Here is a 26,366-nt window from a genome sequence, read left to right as displayed (position 1 = left end):
TTTTCACTCTCCTCTTTCACCTTCATCAAGAGGCTCTTTGGTTCCTCTTTGCTTTGTGCCATAAGAGTGGTGCCATCTGTATATCTGAGGTTGTAAGTCCTCTTGGAGGAGGTCCCTGTTAGCTCCACTGTAGAGACACTGAGCTGACGATCCACAAACTGGAGAACATTTATAAGAAGGTGGTTCTTGTCCTGTTGGAAAAGTTCTGGGGCCCACAACAGATTTCCCAACCTGGGAATTCAGCAAAGAGACTGAGAACCCCCAGGGAATTTGACTTTGAAGGCCAGTGGGGTTTGATTTCAGAACTTCCACAGGACTGGGGAAACAGACTCTTGGAGGGCACAACAAAATCTTGTGTGTACCAGGACGCAGAAGAAAGGAGCAGTGACCCCACAAGAGACTGAGCCAGACTTGCCTGTGAGTGTTTGGGAGTCTCCAGCAAAGATGTGGGCAACAGTGTGGCCTGCCGCGGGGTCAGGGGCACTGACTACAGCAGTCCTGGGAGCTGCGGGGTGCTGGCATAAGTCTTTTTGAAGGAAGTTGCCATTACTGCCATTGCCCCTATCATAGTTTGGCCTTAGGCCAAACTACAGGGAGGGAACACAGGCCCACCCATTAGCAGAAAATTGGATTAAAGATTTACTGAGCCCACCAGAGCAAGACCCAGTTTTCCCCACAGCCAGTCCCTCCCATCAGGAAACTTCCATAAGCCTCTTATCTTCATCCATCAGAGGACAGACAGAATGAAATCAACTATACTCCAATAAAAATTAATTATTAAAAAAAAATCTCCTTAGGCAAAGAGCATGACTAGAAGGAAAAGTTTTCCACATACAAATGAGAATTTCTCATGAGTTAGTCTCTGAACAATTAAGAGTTTTGGTATTATTTAAACTTCTCTCAAACATTATTAGATTTTGGAGAAGGAATGAAAATACTGTGTGTACTCCAGAATTATGTATTTATATATAGCCAAGTTTTGCTCATAGTTGTGAGTTTTGAGCAAATCTGGGTGAAATTGTGAGTACATGGAGAATTATTTTTCTATTTGACTTTGATGTGTTTAGACCATCATTCTGCACTAGCTTTTTCCTCAGTGAACTGAGGATCTAGGTCTTACTCTTACCAGATGTTCTGCTATTAACCTTCCACTATGTTCTCCCCCATGCTTTGGGAATAAAAGCTTCTTTTCTTTCTCTGGCTTTTAATTCTTAAATGGAAATCATTTTTAGGCCATGCTCTATGTATAATATTAACAGGTGTCCCCAGACTCTAGTCTCTTAGCCTGGTGAAGTATTTTCTGGAATTTAAGAAGACTTAGATCAAATCCTACCTCCCCTATAAAATTGTTAGAGATCTCCAAAGTCTAATATTCCAATTTTTTCCCACAGTGTCTTGAATATAATACATGTTTATTATGTATATGCATTATTATACATAAATTGTACATATATTATAATGATTTGTCTCTTTTAGAAAACAGTGAACTCCTTAAAAACAGCAGCTCTGTTGTTCTTATAACTATATGCTAGCCCAGCAGGTAGTAGGTACTCAGTAATGTTGGCTGAATAACGAGTTTTTTTCCCCAGTAGATGTTGCACTGCTAATGGAAATACTTCAGCAAATATTATCACTCTATTATATCTGAGTATCTTATTAGCTATAAAAGTAAATCAAAAGAACAGAGTCCTCATTGAACATGTATCAAGATTCTGAGTGCAGAGGAATTCTATTTTCCTAGATCTAGTTGCAATTTAGCTGTGTACTAAATAATTATGATCTAAATTCTCCATTTGAAGCTTAAAAGCTTTTTTATTTTTTTAATGACCTGAATACATGGCCTCTTTTCAACAGTGTGATCCAATAGTCACTTTTAAGGGATTATTCAAGGAGTGACTGAATCTGTTGGCTCATTTTTTTTTTCCTCAAAAGCAACAATGATAAAACTGTCATCTCTAATGACAAAAACAAAATTGTTATTATCAGCAGATATTCCCAAATATCCAGATAGAGGAAGAACAATGCCCTCGGGGACATAGGAGGCATGTTTCATGGCCTGACAGCTCGACATCATGGTCTTGGGGCACTTCTCTAATGTCTTGTACGCAGTTTCCTCCTCTGTGAAAAGGGATCCAAACACCAGCCTCACAGTTTTATATTAACAGTAAAAGCTGACCTTTTTTGGATGATGCTCTGTTGTCTGAATTTCTGGAGCAATCATCAGAGTTCCAGGATTTAAATAGATCCACCGTTGCGATCTGAAAAAAAGTCAAACCCCTCTCCGAAACCTTTCTTCTTAGCAAGGTGAGATAGTCCATTCTGAGGGCAAAAACACAAAGTCAGCTCTTTGCTTCAGGTGTGCAGTCCAGGGCACTTGAATGACTCTTCTCTCAACATCATAGAAATCCTTCCTTTCCCATCGTGGCTTGCCATCTTGATGATGAAGCCACAGCACAGCACCAAAGCCTAGCTGAAACCCCAAAACAAGCAGCAGGAATTGTATAAAGAATATGATAACCATTAAACAGTAGCTTCGCTAAACATAGTCGAATTCAAAGTCCTTCAAATTTGAATTTTAGGAACCTATATCCTTCAATAAAAATGACATAACAGTATGTTCATTTGTTTATTTGTTTTTGAGGGTCAAGATAAGAGACAGAATTGGAAAGTAGTTCATTCTGTGTTTTTGGTATTATCAGGAATTCCTTTAGTCAAATACGGATGTGAGAGTTGGACCATAAAGACGACTGAGCGCCAAAGAATAAATGTTTTTGAATTGTGGTGCTGGAGAAGACTCTTGAGAGTCCCTTGGATTGTAAGGAGATCAAACCAGTCAGTCCTCAAGGAAATCTAACCTGCATATTCACTGGAAGGACTGATGCTGAAGCTGAAGCTCCAATACTTTGGCCATCTGATGTGAAGAGCCGACTCATTGGAAAAGACCCCGATGCTGGGAAAGATTGAAAGCAGGAGGAGAAGGGGACGACACAGGATGAGCTGGTTGAATGGCATCACTGACTCAATGGACATGAGTTTGAGCAAACTCAGGGAGATGGTGAAGGACGGGGAAGCCTGGCGTGCTGCAGTCCATGGGGTTGCAAAGAGTTGGATACGACTGAGTGACAACGGCAACAACACATTCTATAGATAATGAATAACTTACAAAATGTATAGGAGCCTAAACTGCTTTATAATATCAGGTCAAAAATGAGTTATGCAAGAATAAACAAGTCCAGCACTAATGTCATGAGGAGCTCAAGGCCCTTTACATATCTTGGTATTTCTTACACAATATTTAAAACTTATAGGTTTAAAGATAGAGTGTTAGGTTTTATCTTTCTAGTATTGGGTTGGTCAGAATGTTTGTTCGTTTTTTTTCTGAAGATGGCTCTAGTAGTGCTTAGTTGTCTTTAACTTCATTGAAGACAATTTTGTTAAATTGTATTGTGATAGCTCTCATATTAGCATGCATTAAAATAAACTCATCAAAATTGGTGAATTTTTGTGTACTCATTTTAAGATTGAAGACGGAAGGAAAAAAAGCAACATTTTGGCATAAAAGCATAAAATCTTTATTATTTCAAGAAAGCTAAAAACATAACTGAAACACAAAAAAAGATTTGTGTAGTGTATGGAGAAGGTGCTGTGACTGGTCGAACATGCAAAAGTGGTTTTAGAAGTTTCATCCTAGAGATTTCTCTCTAGATAACACTTCATGGTCAGGTAAGCCAGCTGAAGTTGACAGCAATCAAATCATTAATTGAGAACAATCAATATTATACCATGCGGGGGACAGCTGACATACTCATAGTATCCAAATCAAGAGCTGAAAATCATTTGCACAAACTTGGTTACATTATTAATAATTGCTTTGATATTTGGTTTCCACACAAGTGAAAAAAACCTTCTTGATTGTATTTCTGCATGCGATTCTCTACTTAAAGGTAATGAAAATGTTCTGCTTTTAAAATATACTGTGATGGGTGATGAAAAGTGGATAATGCACATAATGTGAAATGGCATATTTCCTGCCGTACCTGTAAATAAGGATGGCATAGCCATCAGCTATCCTTGGCCTTCCATAGGTAAATTTCTGGGCCTGGAGTACCCCCAGGAAGAACAATGCCTGCTATCTGGCAGCCAGGGAACCACCTCAAGCTGCCACTCCTCCCTATACCAAACGAGAAACTAAAGATGTAAAAAATCAAATCACAAGATACTGATCCAGACAACTGAGATACACATAAAAGAAATGATTTCAGTAAGCCCAGACTCATACATCTTCCCATACATAAAAAACCCACTAAATTCCTTAATTTGAAATATCTGGTTTTCCTTAGTTAACAATAATCTTTTGATGTTCAGGCTACCTGCCCCTTGTTACAGACTTCTATATAACCTGATTTACCCTATCCCCTGCGTCCTCGGAACAGTTCTCTCAGGGTCTCTTAAAATGCTGTCTGCTGGGGTTAAAGTCCTAAAATTGCCACCAGAGAAAACATAACTCTCAACATTTAGGTCTTGACTATTTTTTACCTCGGCAATGTGGAACATGGATTCCCTGGTGGTCCAGTGATCCAACTACTGAGCCCATGCGTTGCAGTCACTGAAGCCTTCGCACCTAGCACCCGTGCTCTGCAACAAGAGAAACCAGCCACTGTGATGAGAAGCTCACACACCACAATGAAGAGTAGCTGCCCCCTGCCACAACTAGAGAAAGTTTTTGTGCAGCAACAAAGACCCAGCACAGCCAAAACTAATAAAATACATTTTTAAAAATAATGTGGAACAGAACAGATTGTGGGTTAAGCAAAATGAAACACCACCAACCACACCAAAGGCCAGTATTCATCTAAAGAAGGTGATATTGTGTATATGGTGGGATTGAAAGGGAGTCCTCTATTATGAACTCCTTCTGGCAGGCCAAAGGATTAATTCCAACAAGTACTACCCTCAGACCAACTGAAGGCACTTCATGAAAAGTGTCCTGAAGTAGTCAACAGAAAACACATAATCTTCCATCAGGATAACTCAAGGCCGCATATTTCTTTGATAAGCAGGCAAATACTGTTACAGCTTGGCTACAAATTCATCCCCTGTATTCACTGAACCTTTGAATTTCCATTTATTTTGGTCTTTACGAGATTCTCTTACTGGAAAAATTTTCAATTCCCTGGAATACTGTAAAAGGCACCTGGTATTAATAGTCACTCAGCTGTGTCTGATTCTTTGTGACCTCGTGGACCGTAGCCAGCCAGGCTCCCCCATCCATGGGATTTTCTCAGCAACAATATTGGAGTGGGTTGCCATTCCCTTCTCCAGGGGATCTTCCTGACTCAGGGATTGAATGTGGGTCTCCCGCATTGCAGGCAGATTCTTTACTGTCTAAGCCACAGAGCCCTGGCTTGCTATTAATAATTCTTGGGCCAAAAAAGAAAGTTTTGGAAATATGGAAATATGAAGTTGACTGAAAAGTGACAGAAGGTAGTGGAACCAAACAGTGAATATATTGTTCAATAAAGTTTTTGGTGAAAATGAAAAATGTGTCTTTTATTTTTAGTTAAAAAACCAAAGGAACTTTTTAGCCAACCCGATACATAGTGAATTGGCTTTGGAGTCACGTTGGGCACCTTTTGTGACCTCACTGGCACTTATTTGTCTGATGATAGGATGTTAAGATGACCTATGACACAGTTAAGTTGAAGACTGAATAACATTAATTATGTAAAGCACTTAGCACAGAGCCTGGCACATGGCAGTGAGCAGTAGGTGCCAAGTTATTTCTGTGATAATTATACAATCCATGTTGAGGAAGTCCTTTTAGGTAAATGTAAATTGGATTTCAACAGTGGTTTTGTGGGTTCACATCAGTGTATCATTGGTTCTGGTCTATTGGAGAACTACACATTTTGCAACTTAAAATAGTTAAAATTAATCTTATTTCTCCTCAGAAAAGGAATAGACATAGCCCTCTTACTGGGTGTGATTGTCAACTGATCATCAATTCCGTTTTTGTCATGTCTTCCCCAGCACCTAGAAGAAGAATCTTGTCACACTGGGAGTCCTCAGGCCTGGAGTCCCAGGCACCATTTCTGTCTGTGGGATGTGGCAGTCTGCTTGTGGCAGACTCTGCTGTCCCCTGGTGGCCTCTGCTGTCTTCCATTGGTTCAGTGTTCCAGGTCAGAAAACCCACAGTTGTCATATATGTAGGAGGCAGAACCTGTGAACTGCTTTTCCATTCTTGATCGTTCTTTTAGTGGAATCAGCCATTTTTCTATGTGGTTCAGAGCAGCGGTGCGAAGTCAGTATTTCCTCTCGCACATTACCACCTCATCAACACCAGCCCTCCCAACCAGGAGAAAAATTATGTTGTCTCCTTGAAGACTTACATGTTGACCAGTTCCGATTTTGCTGTCAGAGACTGACTTTAAACATCTAAGATCCTGAAAATTTCTCCCCAAACCCTGGTGTCCTTCCTGATTTCTTGTCTTTGACAACATGCTTGGGTGTTACTCCAAAGTTGTCTGTGTCCTTGTCACAGCCTATAACCATGCGAATGTATAAACACAAATTTATTTTTCCATAACTCACCTTTAAGTTCAATTTTGAATTGTCTATTCCAAAGGGTTGGTGATACCATAATCTTTGCCAATTTCTGGTATCCCACCTCCCCCCACCACCAGGGTTGGATCTAAATTTGAGAATGTCTAGTGTGGCGGCAACAGTTTAGGTTGGGACCTCTGGTTCCCCATCTGTCTACATGGGTATACAGTGAGAAACTCAGCATCCTAACCCAGTCATTGGTTCTCCCAACCTCTATTGGGCTCAGAGTTCCTTTCTGCAAGCTCCCGTCTCAGAAAGAAGGTGTCTCCTCTTCCAGGAGGAGAAGAGGGCATCAGAGGATGAGATGGCTGGATGGCATAATTGATGGAATGGACATCAACTTGGGCAAACTCCGGGAGATGGTGAGGGACAGGGAGGCCGGGAGTGCTGCAGTCCATGGGGTCCTGAAGAGCTGGACACGACTGAGAGGCTGAAAAACAGCAACAACTCCCAGGGCACACGGACAAATACAGGGATGTTGTTTTGCTCACTCTCCGAGTTAGGGACCATCTAAACCAGCCCTCTGCTACCCTTCCTCCTTCTCCCCACTTTCTGCCTTCCACAACCTCCTCTTTCTCCAGCACAAGAGGGGAGTTCGTTTCAGTTTTTCCTGTGAGTGGAATGCCATGTTCTTAATGAACATTTCTTATCCACATCTCTTGCTCCGCCAGGAGTTTTTTTTTTTGTTCCTGTAAGCCAAGCCTTTTGCAGTATGAAAGCCAGGACGGACTCCTTTTTTTCCCTCCTGTGCTTTCTTTTCTTTCGCTGCGTCTTTCCCTTAAAGCAATAAATAAGCACAGGATGCCTAGTTGCTTGTTGGGGGTGGAGTCATGCACAAAAACATCGAAAGAAGGTAATACTGGTTAGGGGAGGCAATCTGTTAATATTATCCTACCACACTAGGAACAGACAGAAACAGTAATAGGGCTCTTAGGAAAAATATCCCTCCCTCTCTCCAGATGAAACTGCGTCCTCAGCCTTAAGAAATAGTAATATAGGCAGCTGAGTCCTTTTGTTGTCCACTTGAAACTATCACAACATTGCTAATCAGCTATACTCCAATATAAAAAGAAAGTCATAAAAATTATATGTATATATAATATATAAAAGAAGTAATTCATAGTCTTGGCTCCGTTCCTTCCTACACATTGGGCAAGACTTCAGAACTCAGAGCCCTGTCTTAAGCAGACTGACAAAGAGACAGGTTGTCTTCTAGGATAAGGATTTATCAGTTCTGGAAAGATTTTCAAAGGTAGATTCTGTTAATTGAGTTGGTTCTAGGAATATGACAGTTATATAAAGTTGTTACTTTGCTGTGAAAAATCTACACAGAGTGAGAGTAACATCTGGATTCGTTTTTTACACCCAGAAACCTGTATAACAGAAAGAATCACGTTGCACTTTCTGACAATGCAGAGGCATCCTCAAAGCACTTTTGCTTCTTTCATTTTGAAGTATTATTCAAAACTGATGTTAGTAACTTTTGATATTAGTAATTACTGTCATATAGTATTATTAGTAATATCAATGTTGGTATTAGTAATATCAATGTTGATATTAGTAACTATAATAAAGTATTAGCTATTTATGGTTAATAATTGCTTACACTTGAGTACTTATTATGTGTCTGAAACTAAAACACCTAAATAACTTATTTAATCTGGATAAAAACATTAGAAAATACATATTATCTTAACTTACAGATAAGGAAACTAAGACACAGAGAGGCTAAGTAACTTTTCAAAAATCGCAAGCTGCTATTAGAGATTCAACCCTAAAAGTCTGATAGCCAAGTAGAAGTGCTTAGCTGTGCTGCCTAGTTAATGGTAAGGTTAATCAACCATAATAACAGAAGATTATAGTGCATAAATGACTATTTTTGGAATAAACTGAAAGCTAATACGTGAACTATGAACTTCCAGATGTTCAAGCTGGTTTTAGAGAAGGCAGAGGAACCAGAGATCAAATTGCCAATATCCGCTGGATCATTGGAAAAGCATGAGTTCCAGAAAAACATCTATTTCTGCTTTATTGACTATGCCAAAGCCTTTGACTGTGGGGATCACAAATAAACTGTGGGAAATTCTGAAAGAGATGGGAATACCAGACCACCTGACCCACCTCTTGAGAAACCTGTATGCAGGTTAGGAAGCAACAGTTAGAACTGGACATGGAACAGACTGGTTCCAAATAGGAAAAGGAGTACGTCAAGGCTGTATATTGTCACCCTGCTTATTTAACTTATATGCAGACTACATCATGAGAAACGCTGGGCCGGAAGAAGCACAAGCTGGAATCAAGATTGCCGGCAGAAATATCAATAACCTCAGATATGCAGATGACACCACCCTTACGGCAGAAAGTGAAGAGGAACTCAAAGCCTCTTGATGAAAGTGAAAGAGGAGAGTGAAAAAGTTGGCTTAAAGCTCAACATTCAGAAAACTAAGATCATGGCATCCAGTCCCATCACTTCATGGGAAATAGATAGGGAGACAGCGGAAGCAGTGTTGGACTTTATTTTTTGGGGCTCCAAAATCACTGCAGATGGTGATTGCAGCCATGAAATTAAAAGATGCTTACTCCTTGGAAGGAAAGTTATGACCAACCTAGACAGCATATTAGAAAGCAGAGACATTACTTTGCCAACAAAGGTCCGTCTGGTCAAGGCTATGGTTTTTCCAGTGGTCATGTATGGATGTGAGAGTTGGACTGTGAAGAAAGTTGAGCACTGAAAAATTGATGCTTTTGAACTGTGGTGTTGGCGAAGACTCTTCAGAGTCCCTTGGACTGTAAGGAGATCCAACCAGTCCATCCTAAAGATCAGTCCTGGGTGTCCACTGGAAGGACTGACGCTGAAGCTGAAACTTGAGTACTTTGGCTACCTCATGTGAAGAGTTGACTCATTGGAAAAGACCCTGATGCTGGGAAGGATTGGGGGCAGGAGGAGAAAGGGACGAAAGAGGATGAGATGGTTGGATGGCATCACCGACTCGATGGACATGAGTTTGAGTAAACTCCGGGAGTTGGTGATGGACAGAGAGGCCTGGCATGCTGCGATTCATGGGGTCGCAAAGAGTCGGACACAACTGAGCAACTGAACTGAACTGAAAAGCTGATTTTAAGCTCGTAGATCAGAATAAAAATTTTTAATCATTTGATATGTGAGTAAAAGTCTAAGCTACCAATTTGCAGTTCTGAAATGAGACTAGGTTAAGGAATAATTTATTTTGACTCTTATCAAGCAGCCCAGAGGTTATGTGCTAAGTTAAGTTCCTTTGGATCTTCAGGGAACCACAACGGATAAACACCATGAAACTGAAGGCCATCAATGCATAAAAAAGTAACATTTTACATTAGCTTTAATGTGCTGGAACTTGAAAGGATCAGCACGAGGAACTGACACAGGAACTCTTCTCACATTGCACATAAAGGCATATGAAAATGAAATTTCTTGACATTTTCATATAAACATTCTCAGGGCCTGACACTGTGATAAGTGTTGAAGTTAGAAAAAAGAACACCAAATTCTTGTCTTCGTGGAGTTTAACTCTAACGGGAGAAGACAGATGAATAGGTCAGTAAACAATTAGAATATGATGAAGTGGTAAGGACCACAGCACCACTCTTCTTCAGAATTAAGCTTTATCAAGAAGTGAGTGTGAGGTCATGAAGCGAAATCAGAAGCTTGAATACAGCCCCCCCCCCCGCCCCGGGAAAGCGGGCGACCTACAAGTCAGCTGAACCAGGAGTCTTCGGCCCGGCCTCCTGACACCGTTCACGTGGCCAAGTAGGAGAATCGAATTACAGCACGGCTGCCACCGCACAGGGATCAGAGACTCGCCGCCGCTAGCTGTGCCGCCAGGCGGGTGCTGAGGGCCACCGTCTCCACCCTCCGACGACCCCCGACGTGAGCATTTCCAGCCCTGTTTCCCAGACAAACGGATTTTCAGACAGCCGGCCCCTCGCCGGAAAGCGGAGCCCCGAGGTGAAACGGGTTGACAGCCTGACAACGCTCTCCCGAAACACGAGCAACAGGAATAAAAACAACTGGGCCTGTAGCTTCACTGAACGAGAAAGAGGGGAAACCCAAGTCAGAAAGCGTAGAGCCGGCCGTGCTGGCTCAAGCGCCAGCGGACTCCAAGGGCAGCGAAGCCGGAAGTCGGGCCGCGCCGCCGGAAGTTGAGAGGCGGTGCCGGAAAGTCGGCCGCGTCCTCCGGTCCCCAGCCGGAAGCGGCTCATTAGCGCCGCCGTTCTTCGCGGACCTTGTGACTTTAGGGTTCGAGCTTCACGGTGACCACGCGGTGTTACGAGGCGGTCGTACACGCGTCCTCAGGCTACAATGTCGCATCCATCCCCCCAGGCTAAGCCCTCCAACCCCAGTAACCCTCGAGTCTTCTTCGACGTGGACATCGGAGGGGAGAGAGGTGAGGAGGCGGGGCGCCCGGGGTCGGGGGTCCCTGAGGCTGGAACGCTGGTCGGGCAGGGGGCGGCTGTGAGGTGGGGGCCGGCTGCCCACACTGGGACCTGGACTGGTCCAGGCCTCCGGGTTGCGTTGCGCCCGCGACCTTGTACCGGTGCCGTGGGGCGTGGAGAAGTTTCTGGAAATTTCTGTTCGAGGAATATTGGAAGCTTTTGGGTTTATCTGTCCCGACTTGGCCGCACCTGCCCGCAACCTAGCACCGTGAAGTTAGCACAAAACGAGGTGATTTTATGTTTGTAGGGCGAAAACCTGTTTAGAAAACCCCTGGTTAAGCGTCTGGTGGGCTTCCGTCACCCTGTGTCTTTTGCCACGTGATGTATGTCAGCAATTGCCATGTTATCTATAAATTAAAGCGACTTTCCCTGTTTTTCTTTTTTACAACTGATTCTTAAGTTAGGGATCCATTCAGATTGGTGGACATTTCCTCTGTTTTGGCATGGGGAAAATGAGATCTGTGTGGCGGTGTGGTTGCCTAGGCTACAGTAGCAGCTTGGAGGCGCCTCAGGTCTTGTGAATTAGCACGTTGCTTTGTAGCTTAATTGCTTGTGTTCTGGAATACGTTACAACTGCTTTAAAGGAAAAAACTGAGGCCGTAAGCCTGGGACAGAGTATCTCAGCTCTGTTCAAAGAGATGAGGAAGGAGGCAAGGTATTTAGGAGTTTTTGCAACAAAGACAAGTGGGCGGAACATCAAAAAAAAGATAACTGTTAATTAAAGAAAACCAGGTATCTCAGGTTAAGGAATTTAGGGCTTTTCTCTGTATGGGAAGATTTAAGAATCTGGGCTCACTGAAATCATTTGATGTGCATATCAGCTATCTGGGGCCAGTATCCCGTGTTTTCTCATCCTTACTCTCCTCAGGGTGCGCTGTTCATGATGGCTGCAGCAACTGACTGCTAGGTGGGCTTGGAAGTGGGCAGCCTGTTTGTCTCCATACTGAGTTCCCTCAGGGCTCTTCAGCAGCGTCGGGTCAGCATAATATGATGGCTTAATGGCTGCAACATTCTTTGTTTACTGAGAAGGCAGGCAGACACACACAGAGACTTAGGTGTGCATTCATTTTGTTTTGAAATTTAGTGCTAAGTTTATTGCCTGCATTAGGAATTATCTAGAATGGCAACTTTTTCAGGTTTTGCTGCAGAGGCAGCACTGGGCAGGTTGCATAGAGCACAGAGACTACAGCTATACTTAAAACTTGACCAGCCTGACCACTCAGAGGATATTTCATTTTCTTCTATTGGTCATTTGGTGATTTAAAATTTTGCGCACATGTCAGAAAAAATCAATCAACTGATGGTGCCCTTTGTTGTTGTTCAGTCACTAAGTCGTGTCTGACTCTCTGACCCCATGACACGCCAGGCTTCCCTGTCCTTCACTATCTCCCAGAGTTTGCTCAAACTCATGCCCATTGAGTCAGTGAACCCTGAATATTCAGTGGAAGGACTGATGCTGAAGGTCCAATACTTTGGCCACCTGGTGTGAAGAGCTGACTATTGGAAAAGACCCTGATGCTGGGAAAGATTGAGGGCAGGAGAAGGGGGCGACAGGATGATGGTGTCCTTATATGCTGCTAATCTTCTGGCTACTGTGTTTATGATCCTTTGTTAGATGTAGTAAAGTTGTTGTTTTAAAGTCATCTGGATACATGATATTCAATTCAGGTAGACTAAATTAGAATATCAGAAAAATGACCAAAAAAAGAGAACTTGGTATTTTTCAGTCACCATAATTTCGCATTTCTTCTATCATGTGCTTATTTAGTTGTTTTGCACACTGACACAATTTTATTTTTTCTTTCAGTTGGTCGAATTGTCTTAGAATTGTTTGCAGATATTGTACCCAAAACTGCAGAAAATTTTCGTGCATTGTGTACAGGAGAAAAAGGCATTGGACCCACTACTGGGAAACCTCTCCATTTCAAAGGATGTCCTTTCCATAGAAGTATGTATACATTTTGTGAATCTGATTCTTCTTAGAGGTAATTGAGTCCTGTTCCTTAGGGAGTTAGGGAAGAAAACACTAAGTAGAGGGTGAGAGTTAAGACTTACTGTTAGTTTCCAAAGGGATGCTTTAACATCTGAGACTGTAGGTCAGTTTCATAGATGTTGGGCTGTGAAAGGTGGAAATAATTATGGGAGGGTCCTAAGGTTTGTTTATTGAGAAATGGGTTACCCTTGCTTCACCAGGATGTGGCCATGATAAACAAATAGAGCTTGGGTAGCTTCACTGCCTAGTGACAAAAAGTTATGCCTACTTGGGCAGGATTGCTTGGGACCACTGCTGCTGACTTAAAGATTCCATGTCTTGGATCCCTGGTGTGACATGTGATGAAGAGGTGACCTTTCACCCTGTGTTGTCACACTTTTGTTTAGTGATGATTTGCTGGTACTCCCCATGGAGTAGCTCCGTATTTGAGGAACTGCATCTTCTCACCATTTTGTCCTCAGCATCTAGTATCGTTACTGAGTAGGCACTCAGTATTTATTTAATGAATAAACAAATAAGTTAATTGGCAGTTATATAAGTATTTAAAGAAACTTGATTAAGAAAAAATTAACATTGATTTTAGATTACTTAAACTGTTGATTTACTTTCATGTTTAATAAAATACCAAAATACAAGCCATGTGTGTTTGTGCTTAGTCAGATTCAACTCGGCGACCCCGTGGACTGTGGCCCACTAGACTCCCCTGTCCATGGACTATTTCAAACAAGAATACTGGAGTGGGTTGCCATTTCCTTCTCCAGGGGATCTTTCCAACCCAGGAATTGAACCTGTGTCTCCTTCTTGGCAGGTGGATTCCTTACCACTAGCACCACTTGGGAAGCATTACCAGGGAGATATTGCAGGTTTGGTTCCAGACTACTGCAATAAAGTGAATGTTGTAATGGAACAAGTTACAAAGTTCTGGTTTCCCAGTGCATATAAAAGTTATGTGTGCAGGATACTATAGTCTATTAAAGTGCATAAAGTAGCATTGTATCTGGAGAAAAATACATATTTTAATCTAAAAATACTTTATTGCTAAAAACAGTGCCAGAACAGTTATAGTAGTAACATCAAAAATCACTGGTTCCAGATCACTGTAGCAAATAATAATGAAAAAGTTGGAAATAGTGTAAGAACTACCAAAATGTGACACAGAGACACAAGGTGAGCACATGCTGTTGGAAAAATGGCTCTGATAGACTTGATGCAGAATTGCTACAAACCTTCATGTTGGAAAAAAAACCCCACAGTATCTGCAAAACGCAGTAAATCAAGGAGTTGCCTGTATTCTAATAAAGTGTCTGTGGAGAAGAGTTAACATTGCAGACCTGAGACTGCTGTCCATCAAGTCTGCTTGCAATGGTGGAATTGCCTGAAGTCAGAGCACTTAACCATTCTCTGAATCGTAACATGGCTTAGTCTGCCGAGACTGTACAGTTTGATTTATGCTGAACAATTGCTTCCCTTTTGAGGATGTGGTGGAATTTTGGTATCTGCTAGGCAGAGAGTGCCTTCATGATCAGCCCCTGTAGAAACCTTGGTGGGTGCTGAGTTTCTCAAGGGCTTTCCTGGGGAGCCACATTGTACACGTGTTGCTGCATTGTCTTTGCTGGGGAAAGAAGGCACCCTGTGACCTTTCACATAAGGAGGGAGCATAGGAAACACATGGATTCTTCCAGGTTCTGACTTACCTTTTTCCTTTCTCGTCCAGCTGTGTCTCCTTAGTACATTAGTGTCATACAAGCCGATACAGAGTTCTGGGGAATCTGAATGTGGTGGCAGTGTTAAGTAATAACATTTGCAGAAGTAATTCCAATACAGTGTAACAAACCTCTTGGGAATAATTGGTTTATTCAGTAGGCATTTTTGAGTTAACCATTATGTGCCCAGCCATCACATGGTTACCACAGAACCAAAACGGTGTTGCTGTTCTTAATTGTTTGCTAGAAGAGACAGATTGTTATGATCCATATTATAAAAGAAAGGTAAACTCAAGGTACTATGGGAGAAAAATTAGTAGATCCAGTCTTGAGGTTTGACAGTGTTGTAGGGGAGGTGCCATAAGAACTAATTCTCTGAGTCTTAATGGGGATTTGGATGGGGAAAAGCCTTTTTAAGAGTCTGGAGTTGTGCGTATAGGTGGGGAGGGCAGGAGAGAAGTTGTCTTTATTGTCACATATTCATTAGTTAACACTGCTGTAGTCATCTGTACTGTAGTTTCTAATGCTGATTTTCGTTTTTTTTTAGTTATTAAGAAATTTATGATTCAGGGTGGAGACTTCTCAAATCAGAATGGGACAGGTGGAGAAAGCATTTATGGTGAAAAATTTGAAGATGAAAATTTCCATTATAAGGTAAAGTAGACAAAAATGTGTGTTGCTAATAATAAAGGTTGTCATGTGTCGGATTGTCAAATTAGGATAAATGCCCCAGATGTGCTTAGATCTCCTTTATTTGTGAAAGGTATCATATTTGTAAATATACATCTTTAATATGAAAAAAAACTCATCCAGCAATGATTTTATTGGCAAAAATACAACAGCTGTTTCAGTGTGATCCAGGTTTATACACTGCGGTAAAGCCAATAAGTTTTCATGGGTGGCCAGCATATGGCAAAATTGTTTCCAGGAAAAATGTTCCCATTAGAGGGATTGTAAGTTGTGCATCTTTATGCCTAAATTTGAAGAGCAGCAAAACCATGGCTAATGTCTGGGGTGTCAGAGCATTTGCAGACTAGCGGATCTGGTTAATGTCCAGGCTCCTAAAGGACCTTAGTGACACCTGTGCCTGCTTAATTTCAATGACCCTGGGGTCCCCATCAGGGTATGTGGTATCATTCAGTCATGACAGTGGACGTGTAAGAGCAAAAGTAAACATGTGTTTTTGGAAATGGGGAATAGGGGCAAGGTGATTAGGATTATTTGAGAATAAATGTCATCAATGTTTTAAGCAGTTTATTTCCTGCAGCTAATACAGTCACTGGCACCAAAGAGTTTATAAAAAGGAAAGACCTTCATGATAAGGAATAAAATCTTGCCAGAAAGGCAAGATTAAAACACATAGGACAACTGGAGAATAATGTAATAATATGCAAGTAAATGCTAAGTTGACCAAGACCTGTGTATACGATAGGAGAAAGGTATGACTCCTATGGTCTGGATTACTAGGGAAGACATCAAGGGGGAACGGGTGCATGAACTAGGCAGACTGACCTCGCCAGCTGGCTGAGATTTGGTTAGAAGGAACTAAAATACAGATGCCTTTGAGGGAGGGATGTGAGTGAGGAAGGAAGAAGGCATGAGGAAGCTGAGGAAATATAAGTTAATAATATTTAATATTGTGGGGAAAGCACCAGACTTTTGGAAGGGAGAAAGAAAGTACCAGAAAGATGAAAACTCAGATTATGTGATGGAAAAGTTGAGCAAAAGAAAGGGGGTGGACTTCCCTGGTGATGCAGTGGATAGGAATCCGCCTGCCAATGCAGGAGACCCAAGTTTGATCCACGATGCGGGAAGATCCCACACAGAGTGAGTAAACCCACACGCCACAACTACTGAGCCCGTGTGCTGCAACTAGTGAAGCCTGTGCGCCTAGAGCCTGTGCTCTGCCATAAGAGAAGCCATCACCATGAGGGGCCTGAGCACCACAACAGAATCGGCCCCACTCACCACAACTAGAGAAAACCCGCTCAAGAGCTACAAAGACCCAGTGCAACCAGAAACCAAAGTAACGTTTTAGAAAAAGGGGCTGTTGCACGGACACATGGTTCTCTGGCACACTGGGTGGTCTTGAAAGCTGGATTAGATTTGGGTTTAGGGGTAAAAGGCATTTCAGGTGGGAGGGCTAACATGAGTGTCACACGTGTGGAAAGTAGGAAAGGACCTAACTTTTCTGACGTGTGAAGAGAGAATCATCATGTAGGCCCGAAAGTGGGGACACTGTTGAGTGCCTTTCAGAAAAAAAGTGCCTCAGTCATAAGACAGGGTGAAGCAGAATTACTAGATTTCCGTCCTGTGGCATCTTCATCTTAATGATGAAGTCCAAGCATGTTCTCAGTGTGACCAATTTAGGAGTACCACCCCTGCCCCCACTGTTGTTTCTGTTACCTTAATTTGGTTTCATAAGCTCTCCTTAAAGTTTAAAAAGTGGTTAAGTGCTCTCCTGTTTTGTGACTTAAAGTCGCACTTGATAACGAAGTAAATCTGTCTACATTGTGTGCTCTAAGTGGTTTTCCAGTGCCCCCCTCACCCCCTCACCCACACTTTTCTGTGAATGGTTGGTAGAGTAGAGTGGGAACTCTCATCGTGGTTTTTTTATGGTTTATTCCCGCAGCATGACAGGGAGGGATTGCTGAGCATGGCCAACGCGGGCAGCAACACCAACGGCTCCCAGTTCTTCATCACCACCGTTCCGACTCCGCACTTGGATGGGAAGCACGTAGTGTTTGGCCAAGTGATGAAAGGAATGGGTGTGGCAAAGATTCTAGAAAACGTGGAGGTGAAAGGGGAAAAACCTGCCAAAGTGAGTAACGGGATGGTAATCTTATCTTAGCTGCTGGATTAGAGAAGGGTGAGTCAAAGGGTGATTGTTAGCTGAAAAATGTCTAGAAGGCTCTTGTTCTAGAAGCCTGCACCTGCCACTTTTTTTTTGAAGCTGTTTTCTACTGTGGGAAAGATGAGGGCAGTTTAAAAAGAGACTTTTATTATTTCCACTTCAGTCTTGCTGATTTTAATAACCGAAGTCTCCTACGCCTGTAGAACTTGGAGTCGGTGTGTGTACACGTGAGAGTACAGAGAGCAGGAAACTTGGGGTCCTTGGGTCTCCTCTCTGCCATGTAACTTGTGGTCTAGCCTTGCTCTTGTGATTTAACTTCCCTTGGCCTGACTTCTCAGCCTATATAAATCACATAAGGGTTTGGACTAGATCCTGTCACTCCAAAGAGCCTTGTGTTCTTCATGTCTGTGGATCAACACGGCCATCACAGACGCCCTGCATGCACAGGGCTGGGGATGAAAACTGGAGAGTCAGACCTGCGGGAGGTGCTGTCAGTGTGCGAAGGAGAGTCAGTGGGAAGCACGGGCCACACCTCAGGGACGGTGAACCTGTCCACTCCCTCTGTACACGAGTTACTGGCTGCAGCGAGTGCTTCCGTGGCGTGGGGACGCTGCTGCGCTCCTGGCGGTGTGTGGAGCGCGTGACTGCGGTCACAGCAGGCGCGCCGGCCAGGAAGCCGCGTAGGCAGTGTTGCACACGACCTGCAGCCGTAGAGCTTTTAACCCCAGACCTTTAAAAATCATCATTAACGTAGTAGTGCGCTTCTACAATTGAGGGTTATTTTTACAGTTGTGCGTTATTGCAGAATGCGGAGAACTGAAAGAAGGGGATGACTGGGGAATATTCCCAAAGGATGGATCTGGTGACAGTCACCCAGATTTCCCCGAGGACGCGGATGTGGATTTAAAAGATGTAAGTAATTTCAGATTTTGGGCTTTCCTGGTGACTCAGATGGTAAAGAATCTGCCTGGAATGTAGGAGACTGGGGCTGTTTACCTGGGTTGGGAAGATCCCCTGGAGAAGGGCATGGCAACCCACTCCAGTATTCTTGCCTGGAGAATCCCATGGACAGAGGAGCTTGGTTGGCTACAGTTCATGGAGTCTCAAAGAGCAGACACGACTGAGCAGCTAACAAACACTTTCAGATTGTCCAAACTAATTAAACTGCTAAAAAAAATTTACTACTAAAATTTTTTTACTTGTTTATTGGCCATGCTGTGTGGAATGTGGCATCCTCACTTCCTGACCAGGAGTGGAACCATGCCCCCTGCAGTGGAAGCACAGAGTCCTGACCACCACCAGGGAATTCCCAGTGCTAAAATTTTGAGTTTTTTTGGTCAATCTGTCTTAAAGATAGAACTTAGCACTAAACTGCATTATATACTCAAACCCCACATATTTGTATTCTTTTTTACAGGTAGATAAAATTTTATTAATATCAGAAGACTTAAAAAACATTGGAAATACGTTTTTCAAATCCCAGAAGTGGGAGATGGCCGTTAAAAAATACACAAAAGTTTTAAGGTAATAAAACATTTTTAATAAATTGCATTTAAGAACTTGTAAATTGAATTACAAAGTGAAATTCAAGAGCTGCTTTTTGTATTTTTGGCCTATTACTTGCAGAGTAACCAGGTATATTGAAATTTTAATTCCATTTTTTTAGTTGCCTACAGATTCTTAATTGAAAAATTTCAGAATATGGAAAAATTAAGAATAGTACATGAATATTCATGTACCTTTATCTGCATTCACCAATTTTAACTTCTGCCACATTTATTTTTGCACAATCATTTTGAAAGGAAGTTGTAGATACCATGACACTTTACCAACCTCAATATTTTAGCAAGTACCAGTATTTCCCCCCAAAATGAGGACATTCTTCTACTTAGTTTTAATGCATAAAAACATCTCCCAAATATAGATACACTAACAACTATAGATACAATATGTAATGCATATGCAAATGTCCCCAGTTGTCTCAAAATTTTTCTTAACTCCAGTATCCATTGTATCATTTGTTTTTATGTCACTACGGCTTCTCTAATCTTTAATCCCCACTTTTTTTTTAAGTCATTTCCATTTTGTGGAGTCTAAGCCAGTTGTCTTAGGTAATGTCACCCGTGTGTGTTTATTGCTTCGTCCTGATCAGTTTGAGGTTAAATATTTTAGCAAGAGAATAGATGATGTGTCTATATCCTTTGTGTATCATGTCCTGAAGGCACGTGGCAGTTTGGCCTGTTTTGAGTTCTGGCACTTGGTTAACGTGGTGTTAGTCATATGTCTCTATTATAAAAGTACCTTTACCTTTTTAATAAATAAGACGTCCTCTGTGCAGTGGTGCTGTGAGATTGTATGACTAAGTTTCTAGGCTTTCATCCACTGGTCTCAGCATCACTGAAGACCTTTGCCTGAATCAGTTACTACATTGAGGCTTGCAGAACTGTGATTTTCTGATTTTACCAGTCATTCTGCAGTTACTAGCTGTCATTCTTCTGTTTGAAAGGACTCCTTACCCTTTTTTTAGTATTGCTATAGATGTGTGGATTATTTTTTTCAATTCAGCCTATCATACTGTTCGCATCATTCTTTCTGAGGCTGTGAGGTTTCAGATTTGCCCCTTGGCTGCCCCTGTCTGACACGTCTCTTTCCGTCTGGGAGCACTTGCCTGCTTTCTGCCACAAGATGGTCCAGGCTCATCTTACATTTAACCTCATGTCCAGATCTGAATTTCTCCCAGGAGCCCAGATTCTTTTCATTGAGGGAGACTCTAGAAACTAGACTATAGGGGTCAGGTATATGTATTGTTTCAGGGCCCCTTTCAGTTAGGAACTATAGTATAAACAGCTGGGAATTACAGTAAAAGATGAGTCAGCGTTACCACCACAGGTTTCTTCACCTTTCCCAGTCCAGTCCCTCTCCTGCAATGACAACCTTAGTTCCAAACCTATTTACATTGGAAAGCGGTTGATAAAAACCTTAATTTTATAAATAGAAAAGTGTTAATAGTATTTATAATCTTTAGGTTTGGGGATTGTTCTTAAGTTGGTGTCTTTGAACATTTTGGGAAAAAAAGTTGGAACAAAAATCTTCTAAAGGAAAGCATTAAGAATATTAATATTAGCATTGGTGAACTTTTATATCAACACTGACCACGAGTCATGAGTGAGTCAGAGGCAGAGTGTCTTAATGGGCTGTTGCTTGCTGCTTGTACGGGGTGTTCTCCAGGTATGTGGAAGGCTCCAGAGCTGTTGCTGAGGACGCAGATGGAGCAAAGCTGCAGCCTGTCGCTTTGAGCTGCGTGCTGAATATTGGTGCTTGCAAACTGAAGATGTCTGATTGGCAGGGCGCAGTCGATAGCTGTTTGGAGGTGAGTCTGTTGATGTTCTTACATCTGAACATTTTGGTTCTCAGTTCTTCCTCTCAAATCATTCATTTAGCTTATAACACGAAATCACTTAACTTCCATGAAGATACTGTCTTTCTCAGCTCATTTATTAACTATTGAGCACCTATTATGTGCCGGACATTGGAAGATAAACCCAGGAATGATTAAGCATGTGGCTGTGGAGTCAGTCAGCAGACATGGTTTTTCTCTTAGACAATTGTCACTTTTTGATTTTGAGGAAGTTCTTAATGTTAGAGTCTTAGTTTCTTTGTGTTAAGTGGAAACACTGCTTTCCTCCTGGGATTGTTATGAAGACTGTGTTATGTGTGTAAAGCATTTTAAGTGCAGTGTTGGGCACAGATTAAGCAGCTGATAGGCGCTTAGGTGTTTTGATTGAAAGACAGACCCTCCCGTCAAGGAATTTACTTGGTGGGAGAGGGAGTCAGTTTCAGTTTAAGGTTGTCAAGACTCTTCTGGGGGGGTGAGTGCTGTTGGAACACACAGGAAGGTTGCCTGCCTTCATGGGGATGTCAGCAGTGCTGACGGAGAGAGCTGGAAAGTGGCCCCAGTCCCTCCTTAAGCACAGCAGTTAGGACAGTGTGTTTGATCAAGTTTTCCAGATGAGCACATACATTTCAGGAAGACCCCCTCCAGTCATTTTTATGTATATTTCCCATTAATCGGTGTACACAGGTCAGCTATGCCTGAGCAAGTAGAAATGAAATGAGGTCCCAATTTATGGGGTAGGTGGAATAACGTGTAAGAGTATATTTAGAAGGGAGTAGGCAACAGAGGACAAGGTGATTCTTTACTCTGGATTGCTTGTTTGACCTTTGTGAGGCAAGTAATACACCCTTTTCAGTAAAATCTGAGAGTTGACCTTTAAAGGATGTTAAATAAATAAATATATTATTTTTAAAACGTTTGAGAGGAGAAGCCTATTAATTACTCATAATCCTGAAAAACCCTGGATGTCGGCTTAAATGAGTATATACAAATTTTTATTCAGAATATTTTTTCCTATCAGCTAGGGCCCAATCAGAAGATAGGTATTACATAGTAATTTCTGTAGAGAAAGTTTACTATAAAATAGAGATAAGGGGGAATTGGAGTAATGGAGGTTGACTAGTAAAAGAGAACCCTGAATATGGCAACAGCAGGTATAAATGTATTTATATGTGCATCTGTATGTATAACATAGGAGTGCCCACTCCCTCTGGGCTGGGCTGAGATCCAGAGTCCTTGCGGAGGGGGTGACCTTGCCTCACTGGATGGCAGGGAGGTTGGGTGCTTGAGGAGCTTGCCTGCAGGAGCCTGGAAGGGACACCGGTTCCTCACCCACATCCCCTTGGCGCCCTCTGCTGACCAGATAACGTGTCAGCAGGCAGAGAAGGCTCTCCAGGTCTAGCGCTGTTGTCACAAAGCAAATCGATTTGGAGCTGACAGGCAGTAAATTGAAATCTAGGATAAATATTTAGTATTCAATGTTTGGATAAAAAAATACTAATTTTATAATTTTTTTTGTAGGCCCTTGAAATAGACCCATCAAATACCAAAGCACTGTACCGTAGAGCCCAAGGATGGCAAGGATTAAAAGAATATGATCAAGCATTGGTAAAACTTTGTTCTAAATTTTAATTACAAAAAAAATACCTTTCATGAATCATAATCTATTATTTCTTTTTTTCTCCCAATTAAAGGCTGATCTTAAGAAAGCTCAGGAGATCGCACCAGAAGATAAAGGTAAGTCGGCAGTTTCTGGAGTGAAAGTCCTGAATGAGTCAGGGCCCTGCCCTCAGCTTGGTCTTGTCTGTGTCCAGAACACTCATCTGCATGTATCTGGACTCTCTGCTTTACTGTCTGGTAATGCCAGATGAAGGAGCAGCATTAGAAGATAGTGTTTATGGCAGATTTAATTAATGTTTGGGACCATTCCTTAAGCTAAATGTGGACATATCCCGAATAGCTACTGGATATGTTGTAGGAAAGTTTTGGAAAGCTGCGACAAAAATAAGCTGCTTTCCAAGTAAACCAACTACAAATAGTGATCATCAGTCTAGATATTGAAATATATCTTGAGTCTTTTGCTAAAATGAAACAAGGGAGGCACTTTAGAGCCACCTCTAATGGAAGGGAGAAGGCACTTTTAAATTATGCTCTGTTAATAGGGCTCAGTTACTCTTAAGAAGAGTTTTACCTTTTTTTTTTTTTTTTAAAACCATACTAAAGCGTCAGTTTGGTCAACCTAATTTTTTGGATGTTTTGAGAAATAACTCATACTCCATATTTATTTTGCAGCTATCCAGGCAGAATTGCTGAAAGTCAAGCAAAAGATAAAGGCACAGAAAGATAAAGAGAAGGCAGCTTATGCAAAAATGTTTGCTTGATGAGGAATTCAGTTTTGCTTCAGTGTGCATTGATTGTATGAATGAGGAAGACAGTTTAAGGGTTTGTCTGTTCAGTGTGATCCCTTCTGTGCTCCCTCTGATGCTTCGGTTCCCCATGTTTACAGTCCAGGAATATGGATAGGGACTTGCTCTTTAATACACCAGTGTTACAAACTACAGTGGCGTCGATTCCCTTTTCAGTGACTCTCTGCATTATTCAAAGGATAATGGTGTCTCCAGCTTGTTTTTAAACTCCTAAAGACACATTGTGTTTGAATAAACAGACAAAAGCTTGAGTCTGTGTATTGTTTTTCTCAGTTCTTTGATGCATCTCTCTGCAGTACAGGCTCCGGTTTGGCAGGCGTCTCTAAAGGGTCAGACATTACTGTCTGTCTCAGCTACTCAGTTCTGCGCTTGGAGCTCAGAAGCCGCCACTGACAGCGTGTAAACCAGGAGGTGTTGCTGGGCTCCATAACACTAAGAAGAGTGGTGGGCTGGATGCCAGCCTCTGGTCTACAACATAATACACACTTTACGTGAAGTGTTGAACTTGACGAGTCAAATGTACATTACAGGCTGATGGTGTGTCTTGCTTTTGGTGCTGAATCTTGGAAGAATTGGAGAAGTAAATAGGTGCTTCAGCACTTAACAGAGTTTTATTTAAGAGAAATAGTCATAATCTTTATGGGACAATTTAGTATAAAATGATTTCACTGGTAATTATTTTTTGAATACTAATCACTAATATATTGTAAGATATTTTGACACCTGTGAACTTCCAAGTACTGGAAGTTAGTTTGCCATCTGTTTTACAGACCCTGAAGCCAGCTGCAGTTTACATTCCATTGTATGCAGGGCCTCCACCGCCTTCGGGTACCACCCAGTTAATGTTCTGACTTGGATCCTTAATATCACATGTTTTACAGTGCACACAGTTCTGAGCATTTATCTGTAGCCGAAATCCATCACCTTGTTCCACAGGGACAAATTCATAAACTCCTGTGAGGAAAAACAGACATGGTGCAGTAGCTAACTTCAAAGTAGAAGCCGAGGTCCTGGAGAAACTAGCCGGAGAAACCCACCAGGTTTGCTGACGGAACATTTACTCACAGAGAAGATTACAAAGATCCGGGTGTGTGCATCTGCTGTGGGTTTAAATCAGATGTGGTAAGAGCAGAAGGTGTGGCAGCATGTGGCTAGCTGGTGTAACTAACAAGGGAACTCTGCCTCGAGCAGTTTCTGAATGTGATGTTATATACAGGCCTGCACAGGAGACACCACAATACGATGAAATAATGACATAGTGTGCATCATGGGGGTTTTGTTTCCCGTGTATGTAGCAGTTCCATTGCAGTGTTACCATCTGAGCCTTTCGTCAGTCACAGTGGTAACATCAGAGATCACTGATCTCAACATCAAATATAGTGAGAATGTGTAGAATTTTGCAATAATTTCATGTGACCTGTGAAGTGAGCAAATGTTGGGAAAATGGCGCCAGTCAGCCTCTTCAATGCACGATTGCCACAGATCTTCAATTTTTAAAAAGCCCAACATCCACCAAGTGCAATAAAATGAGATCTGCTCATATGTATGTGGCTATGGCTGCAAAGATCAGCTCTTACCCTCAATTTACAAGCCAGTGAGATGACGGGGTGAGGAGCGAAAGTCAGAGGTGGTCACGGCCCTGCCCCTGTCCAGAGTACACTGGTTTCCACACACCTAAGTACTGTGTCTCACCACCCCTGGAGACCACTTCCTACTATAATTCTAGTTGAAAGCTTAGCACTGAAAGATACAGTATTCATGATGGATTTACAGTCTGGAAGCATCTCCCTCGGCTGCATGTGGCCAAAATCTAGTATTTCACGATATCTACATACATACCGTATGTGTATATGTGCGTGTGTATGTCAGCATACAAACCAGTCAATCCTAAAGGAAATCAACCCTGAACATGCACTGGAAAGACTGATGCTAAAGCTGAAGCTCCAATACTTTGGCTCCTGATGTGAAGAGCTGACTCACTGGAAAAAACCTTGATGCTGGCTAAAGGAGAAGAGGGTGGCAGAGATGGTTAGATAGCATCACTGACTGGATGGACATGAACTTAAGCAAACTGGGAGATAGTGAAGGACAGAAGCCTGGTGTGCGGCAGTCAATGGGGTAACAGAGTTGGACACGACTTAGCAACTAAACACAGGAGCATACACACATACATACGGGAGCAGCTGTGACAAAAATTACTTTTAAGTAGCATGAATATGGAGAGAGATGTTTGGTGCTTTTCCCCACAACCCTCACCTTGGGCTGAGGGTAAACAATTTTTCTGAGAAATGCCATCTAAGTTAGGCTTAAGAAATCCCTACTCTAAATTGCTAACGAGAGTAAGAACCGTAAGAATAATGGTTTTCGAAAGGAATCTAGATGTAGGAGCCATTTACAATTTCTAAGCAATAGGAGGAGAAATTTCTTAACGGAAGCCTGTTTTTGACGTGTTAAAGCAGCTCCTTGGAGCACACGTGGAAACGAAGGTACTAACCTGCAGGGCAGAATCGCTGCTCGGGCCCGTCATATACGGACAGGTTTCTGTTTACAGGCACGCTGTCGTCTTTCAAGGTCAGATGTGCTGGCTGGTCGTGTTCATGGTTGGTACCGCTCAGAGCCACGGATGACAGAAGGTCAAAACTGATCTGCCCGTCTGGTTTTGGATACTCAATGGGTGTGCAGTCCTTGGCTGGCTTGAGCTGATCTGAGTCAGACCCTTCCAAAGTTTGGAGGAAGATTTTTAGTAAAAATAGAACTAATTTTAAAGTACTTCCTTAGACATTTAATAACTTATAAATATTATACTGAAGAAGCAAGATTTTAGCCCCCTTACAATGATACCCTGTTCTCTTAACACTGAATTCATTTCTCTCATATGGCAAGTTTAGAACAGTAAAGAAAGAAAACTCCCCTCCTTCCC

The 26,366-nt window shown here is 42.1% G+C and overlaps 2 protein-coding genes and 1 long non-coding RNA gene across 4 annotated transcripts in view; 1 reads left to right on the top strand and 2 right to left on the bottom strand.

Annotated features, from left to right (window-relative positions):
- On the bottom strand, positions 1–10,458 carry LOC122694060. Of its 2 annotated transcripts, none has more exons than XR_006341091.1 (3): positions 10,334–10,458; positions 4,537–4,635; positions 1–2,470 (listed from the first exon to the last, which is right to left on the bottom strand). It is a non-coding gene; the product is annotated as an uncharacterized LOC122694060 (long non-coding RNA). The 2 variants fall into 2 exon arrangements; XR_006341090.1 differs by having other exon boundaries at positions 1–2,319.
- On the top strand, positions 10,448–23,697 carry PPID (peptidylprolyl isomerase D). Its single transcript, XM_043902310.1, has 10 exons — positions 10,448–11,027; positions 12,884–13,024; positions 15,320–15,426; positions 17,405–17,593; positions 18,416–18,538; positions 19,044–19,150; positions 20,855–20,996; positions 22,542–22,628; positions 22,715–22,757; positions 23,313–23,697. The coding sequence occupies exons 1-10, from the start codon at positions 10,943–10,945 to the stop codon at positions 23,399–23,401; spliced, it is 1,113 nt and encodes a 370-aa protein (XP_043758245.1). The 5' UTR covers positions 10,448–10,942; the 3' UTR covers positions 23,402–23,697.
- A 338-nt stretch (positions 23,698–24,035) lies between these two features.
- ETFDH (electron transfer flavoprotein dehydrogenase) overlaps positions 24,036–26,366 on the bottom strand; it is a 41,262-nt gene continuing 38,931 nt past the window's right edge. Inside the window, exons 12-13 of the mRNA XM_043902308.1 lie at positions 25,941–26,162; positions 24,036–24,400 (exon numbers count right to left, since the gene is read on the bottom strand). Of these exons, the coding sequence (XP_043758243.1) occupies positions 24,237–24,400; positions 25,941–26,162 (386 nt within the window). The 3' untranslated portion in view covers positions 24,036–24,236. The remainder of the gene's footprint in view (positions 24,401–25,940; positions 26,163–26,366) is intronic.

This window comes from Cervus elaphus, chromosome 5 (assembly GCF_910594005.1).
Source record: "Cervus elaphus chromosome 5, mCerEla1.1, whole genome shotgun sequence".
NCBI lineage: Eukaryota > Metazoa > Chordata > Mammalia > Artiodactyla > Cervidae > Cervus > Cervus elaphus.
This window is presented reverse-complemented; position numbering and strand designations above follow the sequence as displayed.